Source organism: Callospermophilus lateralis, chromosome 1, assembly GCF_048772815.1.
Source record: "Callospermophilus lateralis isolate mCalLat2 chromosome 1, mCalLat2.hap1, whole genome shotgun sequence".
NCBI lineage: Eukaryota > Metazoa > Chordata > Mammalia > Rodentia > Sciuridae > Callospermophilus > Callospermophilus lateralis.
Genome location: NC_135305.1, coordinates 122,021,034 through 122,044,140, shown reverse-complemented (window position 1 = coordinate 122,044,140; position 23,107 = coordinate 122,021,034). Strand labels below are relative to the sequence as shown.

At 38.6% G+C, this 23,107-nt stretch overlaps 1 protein-coding gene across 4 annotated transcripts in view; it reads left to right on the top strand.

Moving 5' to 3' along the window:
* Prr14l (proline rich 14 like) overlaps positions 1–20,954 on the top strand; it is a 64,950-nt gene extending 43,996 nt beyond the window's left edge. For 3 of the 4 annotated variants that reach the window (XM_076838204.2, XM_076838195.2, XM_076838188.2), the window contains 5 exons: positions 2,732–2,803; positions 3,468–3,639; positions 4,883–4,989; positions 14,144–14,215; positions 16,381–20,954. In XM_076838204.2, coding sequence (XP_076694319.2) covers positions 2,732–2,803; positions 3,468–3,639; positions 4,883–4,989; positions 14,144–14,215; positions 16,381–16,657 — 700 coding nt within the window. In that variant the 3' untranslated portion in view covers positions 16,658–20,954. Of the gene's footprint in view, positions 1–1,700; positions 1,807–2,731; positions 2,804–3,467; positions 3,640–4,882; positions 4,990–14,143; positions 14,216–16,380 lie in introns of those variants that run through there. The other variant, XM_076838211.2, reaches the window with a different exon arrangement.
* Positions 20,955–23,107: the final 2,153 nt, after the last annotated feature.

Sequence of the window (23,107 nt, the reverse complement as noted above, 5' to 3'; positions counted from 1 at the left end):
ATGCGCCACCTTGCCCAGCCAGAATAAATACTGTTTTAGTAAAGAAATAAATTATGTAAATATCAGCATATCCAGTTTGCAAACCTTTGCATTTCTTTATGCATTTTAGCAGAGAGGTAAATAAATAAAGGGGTTTTGGAAAAATTGCTTACTGAAATCAAAAGAATAATTATGAATTATGAGCATTTGTCCTGTAGGTAAAAGAATATTCACTTTTGGGGGGCAAGAGTTACTAGGGATTCAACCCAGCAGTGCATAACCACTGAGCAATATCCCCAACCCTTATTTTTATTTTTATTTTGAGACAGGGTCTCATTAAGTTGTTTAGGGCCTCACTAAGATGCTGAGGCTGACCTCAAACTTGCAATCCTTCTGCCTCAGCCTTCTGAGCCACTGAGATTACAAGTGTGTGCCACCACACCTGGCCTTACTTCTCATATCTAGCTTTTAATTTAATTTAAATTCAAGAAGAAGGTGGAGAGGAGGTACTGATAGGGACTTTTTCTACTCATTGCCTCTAAAAGTGCTTTGACATCATGTGTCTAGGCTCAGATAGAAGTTCGCTGTTTATTTCTAAAGACACTTAGAAGTGTTTTCCAGCAATGTAAAATGTATAACCTCAGAAAACAAGATTTAACAGATTAAATTAATTTATGTTTTCATAGGACATTTTCCTTTGAACCTTATTTTCCAGCACTCTTCACTCTGTAGTACAGGTTGGACAAGCATCAAGCATCTCTACCCACCCACCACTTTTTTTTTTTTTTTTTTAACTGGGGATTGAACACAGAGGTGGTTTATCACTGAACTACATCCCCAGCCCTTACTTTTATTTTTTAATTTTGAGACAAGAGTCTCACTAAGTTTTCAGGGCTTTGGTAAATTCCTGAGGCTGGCTTTAAATTTACAATCCTTCTGCTTCCGTCTCCCAAATTGCTGGGATTACATGAATGCACCACCATGCCCAGCCTTTTTTGCCTTTATTATAAATGTCGAGATTTAGGCACATGAAGGTTTTTTTCTAAGCTCAATCCCTGAGTTGATTAGGTTTTTCACTGAACTAGAACTAGGATCAAGATCTGCTGATTCCTGATTGGTCAGGTCTTTTTCCCGTATTTCATTCTGCCTTTCTTTCCTACTTGTCAGTATTCCTTAAAAAACAAAAAAATGAATTATCTATTTTTGCTAGCTACTAGGCACATTCCTCTTCTTTCTTTCTTTCTTTTTTTTTTTTTCCTTTCTTTTCTTTTGTGGCACTGGAGATTGAACCCAGGGCCTTACCCTTGTTAGACAAGTGCTCTACCACTGAGCTATACCCCCAGCCCTTTTTATTTTATTTTTTCTTGGTGCTGGGGATTGAACCCAGGGCCTCATGCATACTAGATAAGACTCTACCACTGAGCTGTGTCCCCAGCCCTTTAATTTTGAGACAGGGTTTCTCTAAGTTGCCCAGGCTGTCCTCAATCTTGCAATCTTCCTGCCTCAGCTTCCCAAGTAGCTGGGATTATAGGTGTGTGCCACCATGCCTAGCTTCATTCTTCCTGTTTGTAAAGGGAAATGGGTTGTATGGTCATCATACAAATACCTTGTTAATAAAGCATGTACCAAGTTTGTATTGATTGATTGTGCTAGCGATTGAATCCAGGGGTGCTTTATCACCAAGCTACATTCCCAGCCCTTTTTATTTTATTTTGAGACAGGGTCTCAGTAAGTTGCTGAGACTGGTCTCGAACTTGGGATCCTTCTGCCTCAACTTCCTGAGTTGCTGGGATTACAGGCATGCACTACCACACTCAGCCTATGAATGCTTCTGTAAGTGATTAATGCTGTTGTTGTTGTTTTATCTTTAAATATATAAATTATAATTATAAAGGAATCAACTTAGCAATTTTCTTCTACATAGCCATGTTTTATGTGCCACTTGGCTTTAAAAAAAATGTTTTTCCATACTGTTTTGTAAGATTATACAAAATGGTGAATTTTAACAATACTGAGCTAAGTAGTAGAAGATATTTTTAACTTTTATTTTATTTTTGTACTAAGGACCGAACCAGAGGCACTTTACCACTAAGCTGTACCCCCAGTCCTTTTTATTTTATTTGTTTTTTAGTTTGAAACAGGGTTTGCTAAGTTGCTAAGGGTCTTGCTAAATTGCTGAGGCTGGCCTTGAATTTGAAATCCTCCTGTCTCAGCTTTCCAAGTCACTGGGATTACAGGCATGAGCCACCAGCCCAGCTATCTTTAATCTTTAATATACATACTCAACAACTTGATGAAAAGGTATAAGGCCCAAATTCACTCTTGTTCCCCTCCTTTCTTTTTTTTAATACTTTTTTTTCAATTGTTTTTATTTTTAAAAAAAAAAAAAATTTTTTTTAGTTTTTTTTCGGCAGACACAACATCTTTGTTTGTATGTGGTGCTGAGGATCGAACCCGGGCTGCACGCATGCCAGGCGAGTGCGCTACCGCTTGAGCCACATCCCCAGCCACCCCCCCCCTTTCTTTTACTACCCTCTGTTTCTCTACCTTCTTTTCATTTAAATGAGAAAATAATCTTCTGTCAACCTGCATCTGTTTCAGTGATGGGCACATAAGTTTATTTCTCATGAATTAGGAGGTTTTTATCTTTCTTAGGACTTTACATAATGTGCTAATACCCATGATACTCAGAAACCTTTCCTGTTGTCTCACTCCTCTAACCTGCTGCTTTTCTATTTATGATTCACTTCAGCCACACCATGTTACCATATGTGCCTCTTCCAGGCGTGGAAGTTACATATAACACCAGCAGCAGTCAGATGAGGTAAGCCTCTGGCACACAAAACTTCAGTTGTAGGGGTGTGTGTGTGTGTGTGTGTAGAAAGAGAGATTCTTGTCTTGGTAAATCCAATGTACCTCTCAGAGCTGTCTCTGAGATTCAAATGTGCTATATTTAAGTAGCAACTAGGAATGTATAATCAACACTTTTTAGTTTTTATAAAAGTAAAAATTATTAACTAGTTTATCATGTCAGAAGTCCCCTCTCAATTCAGGACTTATCACTCAGCCAACTTTATTCCCTGAATGAGATTGATCTTAGCACTGTTTATTTGTTCAGTGCACTAAAAGTTTTCTTCCTCCAAAAGTCCATTCCTTTTTACATTTTTTTTTTCTTAAAAATGCTACAGAACAATGAAATAGATTGATCACATTCTTGTATTTCACATATGTAGACTTAGGCTATATCCCAAAGTGATAAAAAAATAGGCTGAATGGCGATGTCGTTCCTGCATAGTAGAGAAGTCTTCAATTCTAGTTTGAATGTTAAGAAAGTGAATGTGCTGGAAGTAGAAAGTGAACCCATCTCATATGGTTCTTTGGCGCGCACGCACATGCGCTCTCTCTCTCTCTCTCGTTCTCTCTCTCTCTCTCTCTCTCTCTCACTCACTCACTCATCTCTCTATCTCTCTATCTTTCCCGGATGCTAGGCTAGAGCCTGCACTCTCTGCCTTGGTACCAAAGTCTTGCTTGGTAACAGAACCAGCTGTCAGCAAACTCCTGCTTTCAGGCTCTGAGTTCCAAGTTCCTGGGTTTGATGAACTGGATGGTGTGACAGCAGCCTGCCCCCAACCACAGAGCAGCCCTCCGGAACAGAAAGAGGTAAATGTGAAGTGCCAGTGGAGTAAGGCAGTGATGACATTGGGGTCTCCATTATTGACTCACATCTTATGTTAGGTACAGACTGAGACCCCTGTGAGACTAGACCGAGCCACCTTTAGTTTCAGCAAAGTGTCAGAGAATATGAGTTTTTCTGCTTGGCCAGTAAAGAATGGATTTTTAAAAATTATTTATTCATCTTAGTTTACTTTTAGAGACAGATTTCAATGTGTTGCCCAGGATGGCCTCAATTCCTGAGCACAAATGAGCCTATTGGCTGAGCCTTTCAGGTAGCTGAGACTACAGGAAAGCACCACCAAGCTCATCTTGGATTTTTTAATTTGTATTGTTTTCCAGATACTTTTTTCTTGGTGATAGCATTTGACAGTGTTTTAGAGACTTGGACCAAAAGAGCCACTTGTGCTAGCGAATGATGGTATTCTTTGTTTATTTTTGGCATTTTGTTTGTTTATTTATGGTAGACTTGGGAGTTAACTCCTCAGATGTTTTTTATTTTTGGTACCAGGGATTAAACCCAGGAGTATTTAACCATCAGCCTCATCCCCAATCCTTTTTATTTTTCTTGTTTTTATTTGGAGGAGGGTCTCACTAAATTGCTTAAAGTCTCACTAAATTGCTGAGACTGGCTTTGAACTTGTAATCCTCCTGCCTAAGCCTCCTGAGCCACTGGGATTACAGCCATGGGCCACCATGCCAGTTTATTTTTCATTTTGAGACAGGGTCTCACTAAATTGCTGGGGCTAATCTAGAACTTGGGATCTTCTTGCCTTAGCCTTCCAAGTAGCTGGGATTACAGGTGTACACCACCACACCCAGTAGTGTTGTAAAATCTGATGCCTTACTGGTTGCAAATTTGATGAATTAATAATCTCAGTGTCTAAACTAAATGTAAATTCTGCTTTAATAATGTAAAAAGCATAGTTGCTAAAATTAGGAGAGAGAGCTTTGTCATGAGCTACTTACTATGTACCAAGGATGTACTGAGGATGCCATGTCAAGAAAAGGGACTTTGTTTAAAATGTTTTATATCTTGAACATTTTCTTTTCTTTTTTTTTTTCTTGTTCTTTTCTTTTTTTGTGGTGCTGGGGATTGAACCCAGGGTCTTGTGCATGCTAGGGTGTGCTTCCCAGCACACCTTAACATTTTTTTTTAATTATTTAAAAATTTTTAAAATTATTTATTCATCTTAGCCCTGAACATTTTTTTCTTAATCCATAAAAACAGGCTGAGCCAGAGAAGAGACTAAAGAAAGTCTCACAGATTCGCATTCGGAAAACCATTCCCAAGCCTGATCCTAATCTTACCCCAATGGGCCTTCCTCGACCTAAAAGGTAAGCTTCTCTTTTAATACAAACTGGGTTTTCTTGTGTATTTGTGTGTATGTGTTGTTGGGTATTGAACCCAGGGCCTCAAGCACTACTAAGCTATATCCCTAGTCCCCTGAGTTCACTTTTTTTGAAAATTTTTCAAAAATATAATTGTCATGCCCTGCTCTTAACATGTCATTTTTGTTTGTTTGTTTGTTTGTTTGTTTGTTTGTTTTGGTACTGGAGATTGAACCCAGGAGTGCTTTATCACTGAGCACATCCTTTTTATTTTTTATTTTGAGACCATTTCTCACTGAGTTACGTAGGGCCCTGCTACGTTGCTGAGGCTGGCCTCAAACTTGCATTCCTCCTTGCTGAGATTGCAGACATATACCATCATGCTCAGCTCTTTAATGTGTATGTGGGTTTGTGGTGGTGGAGGTGGTGGGTTTTTTTTTTTTTTCCCCCGTTTTGTTTTTTTGTTTTTGTTTTTGGTAAGGGGAATTGAACCCAGCAATATTTATATATATTTTTATCTTGCCTTTGTTTTGGTTCTGAGGATTGAAACCAGGGCCTTGCACCACAGGCAAAAAAAGCACTTGCTTTACCAATGAGTTATACCTAAGCTCTTAAAATTCTTTTATTAGTCATCTTATAATATATTTTTATTGAGAAATTTTTAAATATTTCTAGTTTTGTGTATTGAATAATATGTATTTCTAGAATGATATAGATTATGCATCAGTTATAGTCTTTTTTTCCCCCACATTTTAAAATTGGTGCATTATAATGTACACAATGAAGGAACTTGTTACATATTATGCATGCACACATATACAATATAACAATGTAATTTGGCCAGTATCATTCTCAGCACTTTCCTCTTCCTTTACCACCTCCCATGCATTGGTCCCTTTCCTCTACTGATCTCCCTTTGATTTTCATGAGTTCTGCCCCACCTTTCTTTTCCATTAAATTCTCTAGATTCCATATATGAGAGAAAACATGATTCTTAACCTTCTGAGTTTGACTTATTTCACTTGACATAATGGAATGTAGATCCATCCATTTTTCCTGCAAATGACATAATTTCATTTTTCCTTATGGCTGAATAAAACCCCATTGTGGGGTCTAGGGTTGTGGCTCAGTGGTAAAGTGCTCGCCTAGCATGTGTGAGGTATTGGGTTCAATTCTCAGCATCACATATAAATAAACTCATTAAATGAAGGTCCATTGACAACTAAAATTATATATATATTTTAAAAACCCATTGTTACATATACACCACATTTTCTTTTTCATTCATCTGTTGATAGACACCCTGGGTGCTTCTATAGTTTGCCTATTGTGAATTGTGCTGCTGTAAACATGGGTATGCATATATTACTGTAGTATGATGACTTTAATTCTTCAGGAGCTACGCCAAGAAGCTATACCAAGAAGTCATGTAGCTCAGTCATATGGTGGTTCCATGCGTAGTCTTTTGAGGAACCTTCATGCTGATTTTCATAGTGGTTGTACTATTTATAGTCCCACTGACAGTGTAAAAATGTTTTTTTCTCCACATCCTCTCCTGCATTTATTATTATTTGTATTCTTGATGACAGCCATTCTGCCTGGTATGGTATCAGCATCAATGGTATTGTGTCTTATTTTTGTATGTCTGGAGAACCTTGCTTATGTAAATAAATATGGAAGTGAAAAGAGTATTAATAACGTCAAGTCATTCAATTACTTTAACTTTTTGCAAATTACATGGTCAAAAGATCGAAGTGATCTGTCATCATTATATTTGATGAAAGCACTGAAATCATAAGGATTGAAAAGCACTGAATCATAAAGATTCTGTTACCCAGGCATTGAAGGCAATTTTTACTGTCTCAGTATCTGAGAAGGATACCAGATAGATACAGTAACTCTCAAATGCCCTAGAAATTTGTATGTTACCACTTAGATGTACTTTATTTAATTCAATATACAGAAAGGGAGTTGGAAAAGCCAGAATTTTTAACAAATTTACCTAAAGATTTCTTTATCTTTTGACAGAATATTTTTCTTACTTTGTCAGAAATATTTTAAAACCCTGAAGTTGCATATTTAGTGCATTAAATTTATGGAAAATCCTTGGTGTGCAATGTAATTAGCAAAGGCAATTTATTATTCAAACCCATAAGTGAAATCATTCTTTTCCTAACTTCTGTTTTGCAATTCAAGTAAGTGTGGTAACTGAACTTTTAAGACAAAAAATACAAAACATTGAAATTAGATATTGAGCCAGGCACAGTAGCCCATGCCCATAATCCCAGCTCCTGGAGACCAAGGCAGGAAGATGACAAGTTCAAGGCCAGCCTGGGCAATTGAGTGAGACCCAATCTCAAAATTAAAAAAAAAAAAAAATGAAGCTCAGGGGTAGAATGCTTGTCTAGTAGCAATTACAAAGCCCTCGGTTCATTTCCATATAACAAAGAGAGAAAGAAACAGATTGTGGAACATATAGGGTGGATTTTTACCATAAGTCAAAATGAAAGTCATAGAAAATTAAAGCAACATTATAGGGGCTGGGGTTGTGGCTCAGCCGTAGAGCACTCACAAAGCACATGCAAGGCCCTGGGTTCGTGTCAACTACAACTAAAAAATATTTTTTAAAAAATAATGATAAAATTAAACAACATTATAGGGCTGGGGCTGCATGGCAATTATTGTACAATTTTTGGTTTTGGTAATAATAGAAATTGGAAAGTGAATTGAGGAATAATTGAATTAAATATTTCAGTGTATGATTTGATAAAATTTTATAACTTATTTGAAAGAAATCACTTAAGCTAGGCACGATGGTTCACACCTTAATCCCAGCCACTCAGGAGGCTGAGGCAGGAGGATCATTAGTTCAAAGACAGCCTAAGCAAAAGCAAGGTGCTAAGCAACTTAGTGAGACCCTGTCTCTAAATAAAATACAAAATAGATCTGGAGATATGGCTCAATGGCCGAATGCCCCTGAGTTCAATCCCCAGTACAAAATAAAACAACCACCCAAAAAAAAAAACACTTTAAAAAAAATTTATTTATTTATTTATTTATTTTTTGCAGTACTGTGGAGCAAACCCAGGGCTCTGATTATGCTAGGCAAATGCTCTACCACTGAGCCACATCCCCAGCCCTATTTATTTATTTTTTCATAGACTGGGGATTGAACCCAAGACCTTGTGCATAATAGACAAGTAAACTGAGCTATCTACCCAGCCAATAATTATTTGATAGTTCTAATAAATATTCCAGGCTTTTTTTTTTTTTAATTGGTGTTTTAGTCACCTTTTTTGATGCTGTGACTCAAGGACCTGACCAGCACAACTATAGAGGAGGAAGAATTTATTTGAGGGCTCACAGTTTCAGAGGTCTTAGTCATACAAGGCCAGCTCCATTCCTCAGGGCTCAAGATGAGGCTGAACATCATGGTGGGAGAGGGTGGCAAGTTCAAGGCCAACCTGAGCAATTTACCAATACTGCCTCAAAATAAAAATTTTCAAAGAAGTGTTGAGGGTCTAGGTCAATGAAAGAGCACCTAGCATGGACAAGGTGCTGGGTTTGGTTCCCAGTACCACAGAAAAGAAATGTTTTATAAATCTGTTGATACAATAATTATTTCTAATAATTTATCATTTCTCTGTTTAAGAAATTCTGTTTAAAGCTATTCACTGAATCACTGTAATAACAAAAAATCAAAAACAACATTTCCACAACACAGGCTAATTAAATATAGTACATCCATTTAGAAGAATAAAATGTCATATTGTCTTTTAAAAAAAGAAAACAAGGGCTGGTGGTGTAGCTCAGTGGTGGAGCCTAGCATCTAAAAGAGCCTGAGTTCAATCCTCTGACCACAAAAAAAAAAAAAAAAAAAAAAAAAGGCAGTACTTTGAGTACCAGAAACCAGAATCCTTTGTATACCAGTGTCAGTGATATTCTCACATAATAGAGCCCACCTGTCTATAGAATGCTGTATTTGGAATAGTATAAAAGGAATTTTAGGGACATACTCTTTTTCTCAGTGTAGGAGATCAAACTACTGAACATCACCATGCTAGTCATATAGTCTACTACTGTCATTACTGCCCCAGCCCTAAATATTTTTTCTTTTTTCTTTTTTTCTTTTGCAGGACTTGGGGTTGAACCCAGGGACGCTCTTCCACCTTGCCTATATTCCCATCCCTTTTGACATTTTTTGAGACAGTCTCCCTAAGTTGCCTAGGCTGGCCTTGAACTTGGAATCCTCTTGTCTCAGCCTCCTGAGTCTCCAGGCTTAAATACCCAGCCCTAAATGTTTCTTAACACTTCTGTTTTACATAAACCATTTCTGCAGTAAGATCTACCATAGTTTTTACAGAGAGAATTGCTGAGTATTGAACCCAGGGCTTCTCACACTTAACTTAATGTACCCACTACCACCGAGTTGCACCTCCAGCCACCATACATATTTATAAATTAGATGCATAATTTCTCAGAAACTAAATTTGAACTCACCCCAAATGCCTGATATCTTGTCTTGGCCTTATTTATAGATTTTCTTTGCTTTAGATCAGAGTATAAAACCATTTTTACCCAAGCAATTTGGTCATCTTAGGAATTTAGTGTCCTTTAGTTATTTTCTAGAAAATAAATAAATAAATATTATCAAAAATTTTAAGCTATATCCTCCTCAGTTTATATCAACATATCTCAGCATCAAGACCATACCTTGCTGCTAGGGGTGTAGTTCATTAACAGAGCATTTGCTTCTTAGTATGTGTGAGGTCCTGATTTCAATGCCTAGCACCAAAAAGAAAAAGAAAAAATATGCCTCATGCAGATAGTTTTCAGTGCCTTCCTCACTATGAAATCTGCATCAGTTATGTATTATAGAAATGTGTTGAGTTGTATTTAAGTTTCTGCTACAGTTTCATCATAAGATGGTGTGGCCAAAACTGCTCTTAAAAATTCAATTGTTGAGATTTGTCACAAAGCCAGTGAGTGGCAGAACTAGATTTTGTATACTTTTGTTGGTGGTGCTTGCAATTTAACCTAGGGTCTTATGCATGCCTATGGACGTGCTTTACTACTGAGCAATACCCCAGTCCCAGAATTCAGTTTTTCTCATTTCAGGTTCAGTGTTTTCTTTACACTACATCTTATAGGGTTTTGTTTGTTTTTCCTGTTGTTTTATGTTTTTCTGGAGCTAGGACTAACAAATATAGGGCTTCTACAAGCTAGGCAAATGCTCTACCCCGGGTTATATCCCCAACTGTTAACATCTGAGTAATCAAAATAAAACCTAAATAATGGTTTTTAACAGTAGGTTATGTAGAGCTAGAAGTAATGAATAGAAGAATACACTGGAACAAAGTTTTGCGAAGGAAATATACAAATAAAAATATGGAAAATATAATAAAAGGAGGGTAGGAAGTAAAGAAAGGAGAATTTAAAAATCTAGGAGGCATAGTTTTAAAAAGATAAAGGATAATAAAAGGTATGAATATTGGGCTAGGGACGTGGCTCAAGCGGTAGTGCACTCGCCTAGTATGCGTGCGGCCCGGGTTCGATCCTTAGCACCACATACAAAGAAAGATGTTGTGTCTGCCGAAAACTGAAAAATAAATATTAAAATTTTCTCTCTCTCTCTCTCTCTCTCTCTCTCTCTCTAAAAAAAGGTATGAATATTGAGCAGGATCAATAAAAAGAATAAATTTCATAGCTAATTTCATCATAAGAAAATTTTATAATTTCAAAGACTAAAAGATCTTTTTTTTTTTTTTAATCTATTTTTATGTGGTGCTGAGGATCAAACCCAGGGCCTCACATATGCTAGGCAAGTGCTCTACCACTGAGCCACAACCCCAGCCCTAAGACAAAAAGATCTTAAAAGGAAAGAAAACATTATGAATATAGACATGAAATCCTCAGGAAAATATTAGTAAGCTATTTCATGCTTCTATAATTATGTTAAAATGAACCCCAAGCTGGTTTTGGTAATCCCAGAGGCTAGGGAGGCTGAGGCAGGAGGATGGTGAGTTCAAAGCCAGCCTCAGTAACGACGAGGCACTAAGAAACTCATTGAGACCCTGTCTCTAAATAAAATACAAAATAGTGCTAGGGGTGTCGCTTAGTGGTTGAGTACCCCTGAGTTCAATCCCTGGTACCCCTCCAAAAGATAAACCCTGATACTGTGTGTATCTATTATAAGAACTAATAAAAAAAATTTCAGGGGAAAAATACTAACAAATTGAATCCAACAGCATATTAAAAACCCAAAAGCATTTATTCTAAGAAGACAAGATTGGTTGAACATAGGAAATCAATAGAATAGTATAGAGGGAGATATAACCACATGATCATCTTAATTGATGCAGAAAAAGTATGAAAAAATCCTTTCATGGTGAGAAACACTCTCTAAACTCGGAATAGATGGAACTATCTTCAAATTAATCCACAAAAAACTTGCAGCTCGAATCATACTTAAAGATGAAAGGCTGGAAGCTTTATTCTAAGATGAGAAACAAGACAGTTTATCTTCTCTCACCATTTCTTTCTTCCTTTCCTTCCTTTCTTCCTTTCCTTCCTTCCTTCCTTCCTTCCTTCCCTCCCTTCCTCCCTCCCTCCCGCCCTTCCTTCCTTCCCTCCCTCCCTCCCTCCCGCCCTTCCCTCCTTCCCTCCCTCCCGCCCTTCCTTCCTTCCTTCCCTCCCTCCCTCCCTCCCGCCCTTCCCTCCTTCCCTCCCTCCCGCCCTTCCTTCCTTCCCTCCCTCCCTCTTGCCCTCCCTTCCCTCCCTCCCTCCCTCCCTTCCCTCCCTTCCCTCCCTCCCAGGGCCTTGTGCATACAAGGCAAGCACTCTACCAATTGACCTATATCCCCAGCTCTCCCACCATTTCTATTTAACATTCCACTAGAGTGGAAACAACTGAAATGTTCATCAGCTGACAAAGGATAAAGAAAAGGTGACATATCCATAGAATGATAAAGTAGAATGGAAAAGAATGAATTACTGATAACTGCTATATCATAGATTAACCATGGAAAGAAAATGCTAATTGAAAAGAAGCCAGATACAGAAGGGCACATAATGTTTGATTCCATTTATGTGAAATGTCTAGAATACGTAAGATCTTAGAAGCAGAAAATAGATTAGTGGTTACCAGATGCTGGGTGTAGAGTGAGTCAGAATGACTACTAACAGGTGCAGGGTTTCTTTTTAACTTTATGAACTTATTGTAGGTTAGAGATGATTTATGAATAGGCTTGCAAGGACCCTAAGAAACCACTGAGTTAAAATTGTTAAGTGGTGAATTTTATGATAGGTGACACATAGCTTCTTGTAGAGTGATGCAGGTCTACTACAGGATGAGAACAGAACATCATAAAGTAACAAAGACTACTAGGGATGAGACTGGGGTTGTAACTCAGTGGTAGAGCGCTTGTATAGCATTCTCAGCCAGATAGATAGATTGGTAGAGAGAGAGAAATTGATAGATAGATAGATAGATAATCATCAACAACTAAAAACTATATTTAAAAAAAAAGATTTGTGTGTGTACCAGGGATTGAACCCAGAGGTACTAAATCACTGAGCCACATCCCCAACCTTTTTATATGTTTTATTTGGAGACAGGGTCCTCGCTGTGTTGTTGATTCTGGCTTTGAACTCGCAATCTTTCTGCATCAGCCTCCCAAGCCACTAAGCCTGGCACTGAGCCTGGCAAGAATTTCTTATGACTACTAGGATCATGTTACAGGGATTCAGGAACCAAATTCAAGAGTCTCCTACAGATAAGACAGGCTGCACATCCAAAGGAGCAAGTAGGAGATTGAAGTATATCAACATTTCATAATAGTACTTTTTAAAAAAAATTTATTTATATAGGTATCTTTGGTTTTAGGTGGATACATTAGTTTGTTTTTATGAGGTGCTAAGGATCGAACCCAGTGCCTCTTACATGCTAGGTGAGCGCTCTACTACTGAGCCACCACCCCACCCCAGTACTTTTTTTTATATGTATTTTTTTAGTTGTCAGTGGACCTTTATTTATTTATATGTGGTGCTAAGGATAGAACCCAGTGCCTCACACACACTAAGCAAGTGCTGTACCACTGAGCCACAACCCCAGCCCTCATAAAGGTACTTAAAAAAAAATTAATGGTGCTAAGAGTATAAGAGCACTTGGCTCACGTGCTCAAGGCCCTACACTGCAAATAATAATAATAATTTAAAAGTTAAAAAAAAAAAAAAAAAGCCAGAGGGCTGGGGCTGTAGCTCAGTGGAAGAGCACTTGCCTTGTATGTGTGAGGTACTGGATTTGATCCTCAGCACCACATAATAATAAATAAATAAAGATATTGTACCAACTACAACTAAAAAAATTAAAACAAAAATAGCCAAGTGCAATAGTGCATACCTATACCTCTAGCTACTCAGGAAGCTGAGGCAGAAGGTTTGCTTAAATCCAGGAATTGAAGCCAGCCCAGACCACATAGCAAGACACCTGTCTTAAAAAGAGAAAAGAAAGCCTGTGCCCAGCAGAACAAGGTGGTACATACCTGTAATCCCAGTGGCTTGGGAGGCTGAGGCAGGAGGATTATGAGTTCAAAGCCAGCCCCAGCAACTTCACAAGGCCTTAAGCAACTCAAGGGCTGTGGGGATGTGGCTCACTGGTTGTGTGTCCCTGAGTTCAATTCCTGGTACCAAAAATAAAATGTTCCAGGGACCTTTTATTGTTTGAAAGAAGGGTGAAAGTATTGATTCACTTCAGTTTATATGTTTAATATGCTGGTTAAAATTATTGTCAATCATTACAGGAAAGAGTTTATAATTTCCAAGGAGAAGGTAATAAAGACATGCTGGGGATATACCTCAGTTGGTAGAGTGCTTGTCTGATAGGCATGAGTCCTTGGGTTCCGTCCCCAGAACCATGAGAGGAGAGAAACTGTAAAATGAAATAGTAGAATAAATCCAAATATACCATTCCTAATTCCATAAATGGACTAAATTCCATAAACTTGAAAGATTGGCACTCAGAGAGAGAAAACCTGGTACAAATCGTTCATGTAAGACATCTCTAACTTAATACAAGATTGACATAAAAGAATAGAAGGGGTAGAGTTGTGAAACTATGTTCTTTAGAGAGCATAAAGATTTTATTTTTTTCTCTCTTAAGGTTAAAGAAGAAGGAATTTAGTTTAGAAGAAATATATACCAACAAGAATTATAAGTCTCCTCCTGCAAACAGGTAGGTACATGTGGATGGGAAATTTAAAAAAGGTGGGCGGAAAGAATTCTGAAATGATTGATATAAATAACTAGAACTTCAGAAGGGTTTCAGCTCTATCAATATTGTTATTTATGAATAACTAGAATTTGGTATTTTTTGATCCCTCTGCTTAAATTGTGGTCAGTGGTAGAATAGGAAAGAAATATGTATGGGTTAGATGGACATATAAAATGTAGTTTCTTTGTAGTTTGTATTTGTGTTTTTACCCAATATACTGATCGGCTTCTTTTGGACTGATATATCACTGATCCTCAAATATGAGTAATGCCGCAGTCTGGCTGGGCACAATTCAGGAGCCACTTGTCAAAAGAAACGAACTTTATTTTTAGAACCACACACCAAACAAAACAGCTCCTCAGGAAAACCTTCAGAGCCCAACTGCCACCACCGGCTTCCCACAAGCCTCTCAACGTCCCCCACTCCTCCTGCTCTTGAGGCTGATTGGCTGGGTCGCATGGGTGGAGCCAAAAAAAAGTCCCCCAATGAGCAGCTCCATGGTCTGAAAGGGCGGGGAAACAGCCCAATGAGCATCACTGCAGAGGAACCAATCAGTTGGCAGCTAGAAGTTGCTGGGGCCGCTGTGAGCCAATCATCAGCTGGCAGCTGGAAGTTTGCTGGCAGCTGGAAGTTTGGTGGGGCCCCTTCGGCTGTGGCTCTCAACAAGTCCAATCCCAAGTACATAAAGTTTCTCTCGACCACGTTTGGGTCTGAATTCAGTTCAAGTCTATGACATTTATTTTGTCTAGGATATAGCCCAATAGTTGTAGGATTTTATACATGTACTCTTAAGACATTTGTATAAGACTATTCATTGCTATATGATAGGACAGGATTTGAAATAATCCAACATATCCATTGCTGAGATTTTGGTCCATCCTTATAATGGAATATGCTGTATAACCTTAAAAAATGAATCTTATCAATCTGGCTCAACACAGTGGCAGATACCTATAATGCCAGCAGCTCTAGAGGTTAAGGTAACAGAATTTAAGTTCCTGGCCATCCTTAACTGTCTCAAAAAAAAGGGTTGGGGATGTAGTTCAGTGGTATAGCACCCTAAGTTCAATCCCCAGTACCACCACTGCCAAAAAAAAAAAAATCATCTGATTTATCGTTGTTGTAGTAAATTGGAACAAATTTAAAGGGTATTGATAGGACAACACATTGTATAAGACAGTATATATAGTTACAGTTTGCTACTGTTTGGGCCATATGCCCAACCATAGGCCAAATTCTAGCCAGTGGCTTTTTTTGTTTGTTTGTTTGTTTTGTTGTTTTTTTTTTTTTTTTTTTTTTTTTGTGGTGCTGGTGATTGAACCCAGGGCCTTGTGCATGCAAGATAAGCACTACACCAACTGAGCCCTATCCTCAGCCCCTTTTTCTTCTTTTTAATGAGATAGGGTTTCTCTGGCTTGGAACTCCTAGGCTCAAAATATTCCCCCACTCTAGCCTCCTTAGTGCTGGGACTATAAGCTGTGTCCCACAATGCCCAGCTTGCTTTTTTTTTTTTAATGACCTATAATAATGGTTTTTACATTTTTTGTTGTTGTTGAAAGAAGGAAGGGCTAGGGTTGTAGCTCAGTGGTAAAGCGTTCGCCTAGCATGGGTGAGGCAGTGGATTTGATTCTCAGCACCGCATATAAACAAATGAATGAAATAAAGGTCTGTCAACAACTAAAAATTTATATTTTTTTAAAAAAAAAGAAGGAAGGAAGAGGAAAAAAAATTGTAATAGCCACCTATATGGCTCACAAAGTTTAAAATGTTAGTACTACCTGAATTTATAGAAAAGGGTCACTCCCTAATATGTTATTTATGCCTATCTATACACTGAATGGCTTTTGGGAAATTACACACAAAAAAATTATTATTGTCTATGGTGGGAATTAATTTCACTTTTATTCTATATTATCCAGTTTGAACTTTTTCCTCTATGTATACATATACATACTAATAAATACCTTTTTTGTGTTTTCCATACATATAGATAGATGCTAAGAGGAAACAGTTGAGTAGAAGGTAGTTAGTGCAAGTATTTAACAGCTTCTAGTAACTAGAAAGAAAAGGTTAATGAGCCATGTGAGTCAGTCTGTCATTGATTTTGTTTTGTACCCCATCCTCAGGTGTTTAGAGACCATCTTTGAGGAACCCAAGGAACGAAATGGTACACTAATCTCAGTAAGCCAACAGAAGAGGAAGCGAGTTCTAGAATTTCAGGATTTTACAGTACCACGAAAGAGGAGAGCTCGAGGTAAAGTCAAGTTGACAGGCAGCTTTACCAGGGCCCAGAAGGCAGCTCTGCAGAGTCGAGAACTGGATGCTCTTTTGCTACAGAAACTGATGGAACTAGAGACCTTCTTTGCCAAGGAAGAGGAACAGGAGCAGTCTTCAGGTTGTTGAAACAAATTCAGATAAGAGTCTCAATTTTGTATGTTTTTGGACCTCCCTGGAATAGGTCACCTAATTTTGCCCTTAGGCCCAAACCACTCAAGATGTCCAGTCCATGAATATTTACCTATTTCAAGGTGCAGCCTTTTTAGGAACTGGTAAAGGAGGAACCTCTACTTCTACTGCTGAGTTTAGAACCTCAGGAATGCTCTTTTCTCCTGGAAATGGTCCTGAATGACATCTGGCCACCTCCCAATCGCAGGAGAAGGAGGAAGAAGCCACATATCTTAAGCAACACTAGGATTCCAAGGACTCACAGCATTTGCACGTCCAAATGAAAGTTCTGCTTTGTTTACGGTGGTGCTAGACCAAGATTACTTAGAAACAGGGCCTAGGGAGGGGGACCTGGTGTCTTGCCCTGTGTGGTCTCACTGGCTCATTTAGGTGGTCAAGAAAAGATGAGCTATTGTGTTTCTAATCATTTGAGTCTGTCCAGAACCTGTTGGTGTGAGTGTATATGAGTGTGTGCGTGTGTGGGGGGCCTTTTTCCATCATTTTCTCCCCACTGTGACTTTGGGTCACTAGTGCCAGAGGAGCCCGTCCACGCCCCAAAGTAAGTTGCACTTTTAATGTTGTAGTGTTGATTATTTTCAGTTTCTTTATTTTTTTTATTATTATTATTGCTGCATGTTTGGGGCCTTTAAATGTGATTTTTTTTTTTTTTTTTTTTAAGACATTAAGGAGAAAGACAGTACATGTCTTAGGAGAATACATGTCAGGCATATGACCCAGTTGATCAGTACATGGAGGAAACATTTTCCCATTCATGTGTTTTAAGTAATCCCTTCCCATCTCTAACTTCTAGTGTAGCTCATTTGAGGGAGCACTTTTTCCTCTGGGTTCTCATTCCTGCCCAGTAAATACACACATTTTTTATTTTATTATTATTATTATTTTTTAAGTGATATAAGTGAAATCAGATTTCTCTTCCAGTCATTTTTAAAAATGCCAAGGTCAAGTGTGGTTTTCTCTCAAATGTTGGTGTGTAACCAAGTTGACCAAGTTGACTATAGCAACTTGGGTGGTGATAAGAGACCAACCCAGAGTGTTTGCAGCTATCCAAGCAGCCTGCTCCAGGAGTAGGGAGAGAGTTAGGATAGTAGTTCAGTCCCAGTGATGCATTCTCATGGTGGGATTCTGAAATTCCATAGCCAACCCTCATTGAGGATACCTGGTCAAACCTACTGAAAATGCTGTCAAATGCCTGAAGTAGCTGAGTGTCTTGGTTTGTACCTGCAGGAGTCTGGGCAGCAGGCTCAGAAGTCTCATTCCTTTCCCAATGAATCCCTCCCCCCTCCATCCTTCCCTTATAGTTTCTTTTTTTCTTTTCTTTTCTTTCTTTCTTTCTTTTTTTTTTTTTAATTTATTTTTTTTATTTCCCTCACTTAAAATAAGAGTTCAGAGAATCAACTTTCCTTGGCTGGTGATATGTTCAAGCCAGCCTCAGGACACTGTTCACCTTTCTTCATCCTCCTAGGAGCCACTGCCACAAAGCAATCACTGATGGAACTGTCATAGCTCCAGGGACATTTCCCAGTCAGAGATGAGCATCTGGTGCCCTCCTGGAATGTTGGATTACTCTCTTAGGATGTTTTGTTTCCCCATTTGTTAGTGGGTGGGGAGATGGGTTGGGGGTTGGGGGGGTCTCTATGTGCCTTTCTTTTGCAGGTTAAGTTTGTGCCATGCTGGAGCAGAAAAACTGACAAGAACAGGAAAAAAAAAAAAAGTGCTACGTCTGTCATCCAGGCCCACTGCCTCAGACGTAGCATTTAAACAAGTGACATATATACCTGGACATCCACAGAAGATTCCAAGGCCATGGCCCAAAAGGATTAGAAGAGCACCAGGGTTCCATACTGCCTCTGAATGATGCTGGCCAAATTCTGCCATTCTATATCCCCTTTATCCAGACTGTGTGGACATAACCTGTGTTTCACTTCAATACCTCTGCCTTTGTTAGACAAGGTTCTTAGCACTCAGTCCCTCTCTGTCATTTTCCTAGAGAGAGTACAATGAGTAATACATTGTTCCCTTGTACAAACATGTAGGGAGCTCCATTGCCAACCATAGCTAAAGCAGTAGTGCGGCAATCATGTCATCCAGCAGATGAAAGTTGAGGGGGCACAAATGTAGTATCACCAACATGACAGGCATAAAATTTCAAGTTTGCCTATTATAGGCATGGCGCTTGAAAGGTCCTAGAGCAGTGATTTGACACATTGGCATCTGGGAATGGAGGACTAGGTTCCTGGCTCCTTCCATATCCTGGAATGTAGGGGAAAAACTGCTCTGAAGCCAACCCTTTCTGTCCTTGGAATTCTTGGCCTACCCTCACCAGAGAGCCCTATCCCTGCTCCAAAAAAGGGGTCCCCATTGCAATCCTGAAATTACCTGAAGTTGCTACATCAGGTTCTAGTAGAACTCAGCCACACCTGTCTTAACATCCAATTTTGCTATTTATCTAGCCAGCCTCGGGGCTCTCAGTGATCCTCAGAATCTGTGGTCACTGACCACAATGGGAGACATTAGTCAGCTGCTGGCATGCCACCTGACCAGGGCCATAGGAGTTCTATTGTGTGCTGGAAGTTGATAAGAATTAGGAGTATGGAGACTTCCCACCCCAAGTATTGGGAAGCTGCCATCAGTTACAGTTTATTCAACTCTATCACCTCCAGAAGTTTTAGTGTTTTCATGTTTATGAAAAAGGAGGAGAATTCTCAGGTCCAATCAGGGTTCTGCCCATCTCCTTTTCCATATTTTGATTTCCAGCTATACTGGCCTGGACTCCCCTTACCTCCCCTCCTCCTCTTTTCTATTTCTTTTTTTTTTCCCCCTCTTAGTCGTCTTTCCAACTTCATATCTCAATTAGTTTGAACGTACCTCATACTTTTTAAAGCAGATTGTTCACTTTTTCTTACCAACCTTATTCTTAAAAGCTACAGCTGAGGGAGGTACAGTGAAAAGACGTGTAGCGTTTGCCTTACTCGGAGCCTAAAGAGCTCAGAAACTCATGCTGTGAATCCCAAAACTCAGTGCTCCTCCAAGAGCTGTGAAAATCATGACACTTTGTCACAATTTTGCCTGAAAGGGTCTTTTGCTTGGGCACCAGAGCCAACCTGAGGTCAATTTCAGATTCTAATCTCTGGGCATTGACTCCCAGTGGTTCATCCCCTGCCCACCAGGTAAAAAGCAGTAGCAAGTATGCAGGACTATGGCAGCAGGTCCAAGGCTGCAGTACAGCCTAACGGGCAGAGAGCCATCACTCCCATCTCCAGTCCGGGATTCCATCTCATCATTCAGTACCATGTACATTAAGATCTGTGAAAGACCAACTTTTGGGCAATGATACTTTTCTCCCATTGCCTGGGGTGGGAGAGGAGTATGCAGTTGGTGCTTTCTTTAATACCCTTGTTTTGCTTCTGTAAACTTTTCCTATGGTATCATGGAAAGAACCTCTTAAATAACCACATTGTGGGTGGCTATATCCAAAGTATTAATAATTGGCCAGAGGTAGGGAGTATCCTTGCCTGGATTCATGCCAGAAGAGGACCCCTTGCTTGAACTGAATTTCTGTATAAAGCTGACTAGGGGGAAAGGCTTAACTTCACTAAAATCACAGTTTAATATTACCATCTAGCCACATGTTGAACAGCAGGAACTTTGACTGTGAAGTGGGGGTCCCCATGTAGCCTGTCATTCAGCACAGCATGCTCAGATTTGATGCTTGTTAACTGTCTTCACAAGCCCCTCTTGGTGCTGAATTGGATTTGAATTCTCCATGAGAGGCCGCATCTCCTTGAACCAAGGTCTGGGCCAGTAAGTAGCTGCCTGAAGTGTTTCTATATTATCATGGTCAATAGTTCAGTGAAATTTGTACATTTTTGGTAACATTGGCATACATGATGCCCCTGCAGTTCCTTTTCTGTTTGGTAGTTTGTGACTCTAAAATGCCCACTGTTATGTGTGTTAATTTATGAGAATAAAAATTTTTTGAAACCTTTCAAATAACTGTCAGGGCTCTTAGTTTTATTCTTGTGGTCTAATACTAGATTAAAATTATGCCTGTAATGCCATGAAGTTTTGTTTTATTTTGTGTTTTGTTTTTTAATAGACATTCCAGAACGTTTTTTGAGAACTGTTCTGAGCTCAGAACATGTGTAGAATTCCACCTCAAAGGTGACCTCTAGAACCTGCTGTGTAACATTTTGAACATACTCAGCAGTGGCAAATAGTCTTTTTTTTTTTTTTTTTTTAAACCAGGGAATATGGTATTTTGAAATAGTAGTCCTTTTGATCTGAGTTTGCATAAGTACACAACAAAGAAATCACTTGATGATGTTTCTCTGTCAGTAACGAATGCATGATTGTATGCGGTAGGGGTCCGGTAATGAGTCATTGACCAACTATGTATGTATTAATTTTATTGACCAAGTGTTCTGTGTGCTTTTTAAATAGTGTCACTGACTTTTCTCACATGGCAATTATACAATTAGGTGAAACTATATTTCACATATTTGGATTAAGATTCTAGTTTGCTGAGAACACTATTTGGAGGAATATAAATACAATGGGATCCATTTATTTACTTTTAAAAAAGGAGTCACTTTTTTATTTGTTCTTTTTAGTTATATATGATAGTAGAATCCATTTTGATAAAATTATACATGCATGAAATATCTTATTCTAATTAAGGTCTCAATTTTTAATCATCTGTTCTTCCTACTCGAAAGAATGACTCTGAAAAACAGCAATATCACACCATACTCACATGTTTCAGAAAGAAACATGATTTTTCCTGAGGATAATGTTCCTTTGTCCAGAGCAACAGGAGTGCCAGGGGGTGGGCTGTGACTCAGTGGTAGAGTGCTTGCTTGTCTCACATGTGTGAGGCACTAGGTTTGATCCTCAGCACCACATAAATAAATAAAGTTATTGTGTTCATCTACAACTAAATTTTTTTTTTTTTTAATGTTAACGTTTCCTTTAATCTTCAGGACTTCTGCAATGTGAAATTCTATCCAGGTCATCTTTGCTATTTGGAAAGCATCCTGTCTGACATAGTTGTGCTTCATTTCACGACTGAGGAAGAGTTGTCCCATCTTTTTTTAGAAGAGAGACTAATTATCGACTAATGCAGTAGTAGTACTATAACATCTCCTATCACAGAATCTTTTTTTTAATATTTATTTTTTAGTTGTAATTGGACTCAATACCTTTCTTTTACTTATTTATTTTTATGTGCTGCTGAAGACCGAACCCAGGGCCTCGCACATACTAGGCTGGCACTATACCGTTGAGCCACAACCGCAGCCCAGAATCTTAACATTTATGAGATGGTCTAAGTGTAAGAGGGCTATTGATTTAAGAATTCTTTTCCCTCCCTCTTCCAGTGATGGAAAACTCATTTCTGCAGTTCATTCTAGGAATTCTCTAAGTATTATTTCTAATTCTTCAGGGTCATAGATGAGTTTTTCATAACATCCATTGCTATCTTCTTTCTCATTGACAGCTGATAGCTTTACTTTAAATTTCGCTACAGTTGTAGAAGCAATTTGAACAAACCAGGCTTACTGTCACCTTATAATATGTGCTGTACCTTACCTTGTGCATGGATGCTTTTCCCTCATAATTCCTCTTTCACTATAGATGGATCTTTGCGTTTTTATCACACTGTTTGAAGTATGCGCCCTCCCATCCCATATCTCCATTTGCATTTTGTAGTATTTACCACTACCTCCCCACCTATGTTATTTAATGTAAGCATCTTGAAGTCAGGAACATTTTTTTTTCATTTGTTCTGATCCCTCCTGGCCTCTCAAGCACCTAGAATAGTACTTGACATGCAGCCATTTGTCACATAAATAATATTTTGGTCAAGACATCAATTTACGTAATTGTGGCCTTGTAAGATTATAGGGAGCTGAAAAATTTGTATTGCCTGATGGGATCATGTGATGTAGCACAACACATTACTCATGAGTTTGTGTGTTGCTGGTGCAAACAAACCTGTGTTGCCAGTCATATAACAGTATGTACAGTTATGTACAGGACAAGTTTAATAATAAATGACTATATTGTTACTAGTTCATTTACTCTATGCTATTATTAAAGCATGCTAAAAAGAAAGCATATTATAGAAGGCTATGTTAACATGAACAGTAACCTCATCCATTTCATTCAATGCAATCCACATTGAGTGATTGACCTATACCATAAAGGGTTTACGTAAGTACACAACAAAGAAATCGCTTGATGATATTTCTCTAATGTGTCTCTGTCAGTAACCAGTGCATGACTGTATGCGGTAGGGGTCCGGTAAATAATTCTGAATAATTGAGTGGTTGCTGCACAGACCTGCCCAAGATCTCATTGCCCCACCAGCTCTTTGAATATTTGAAGACC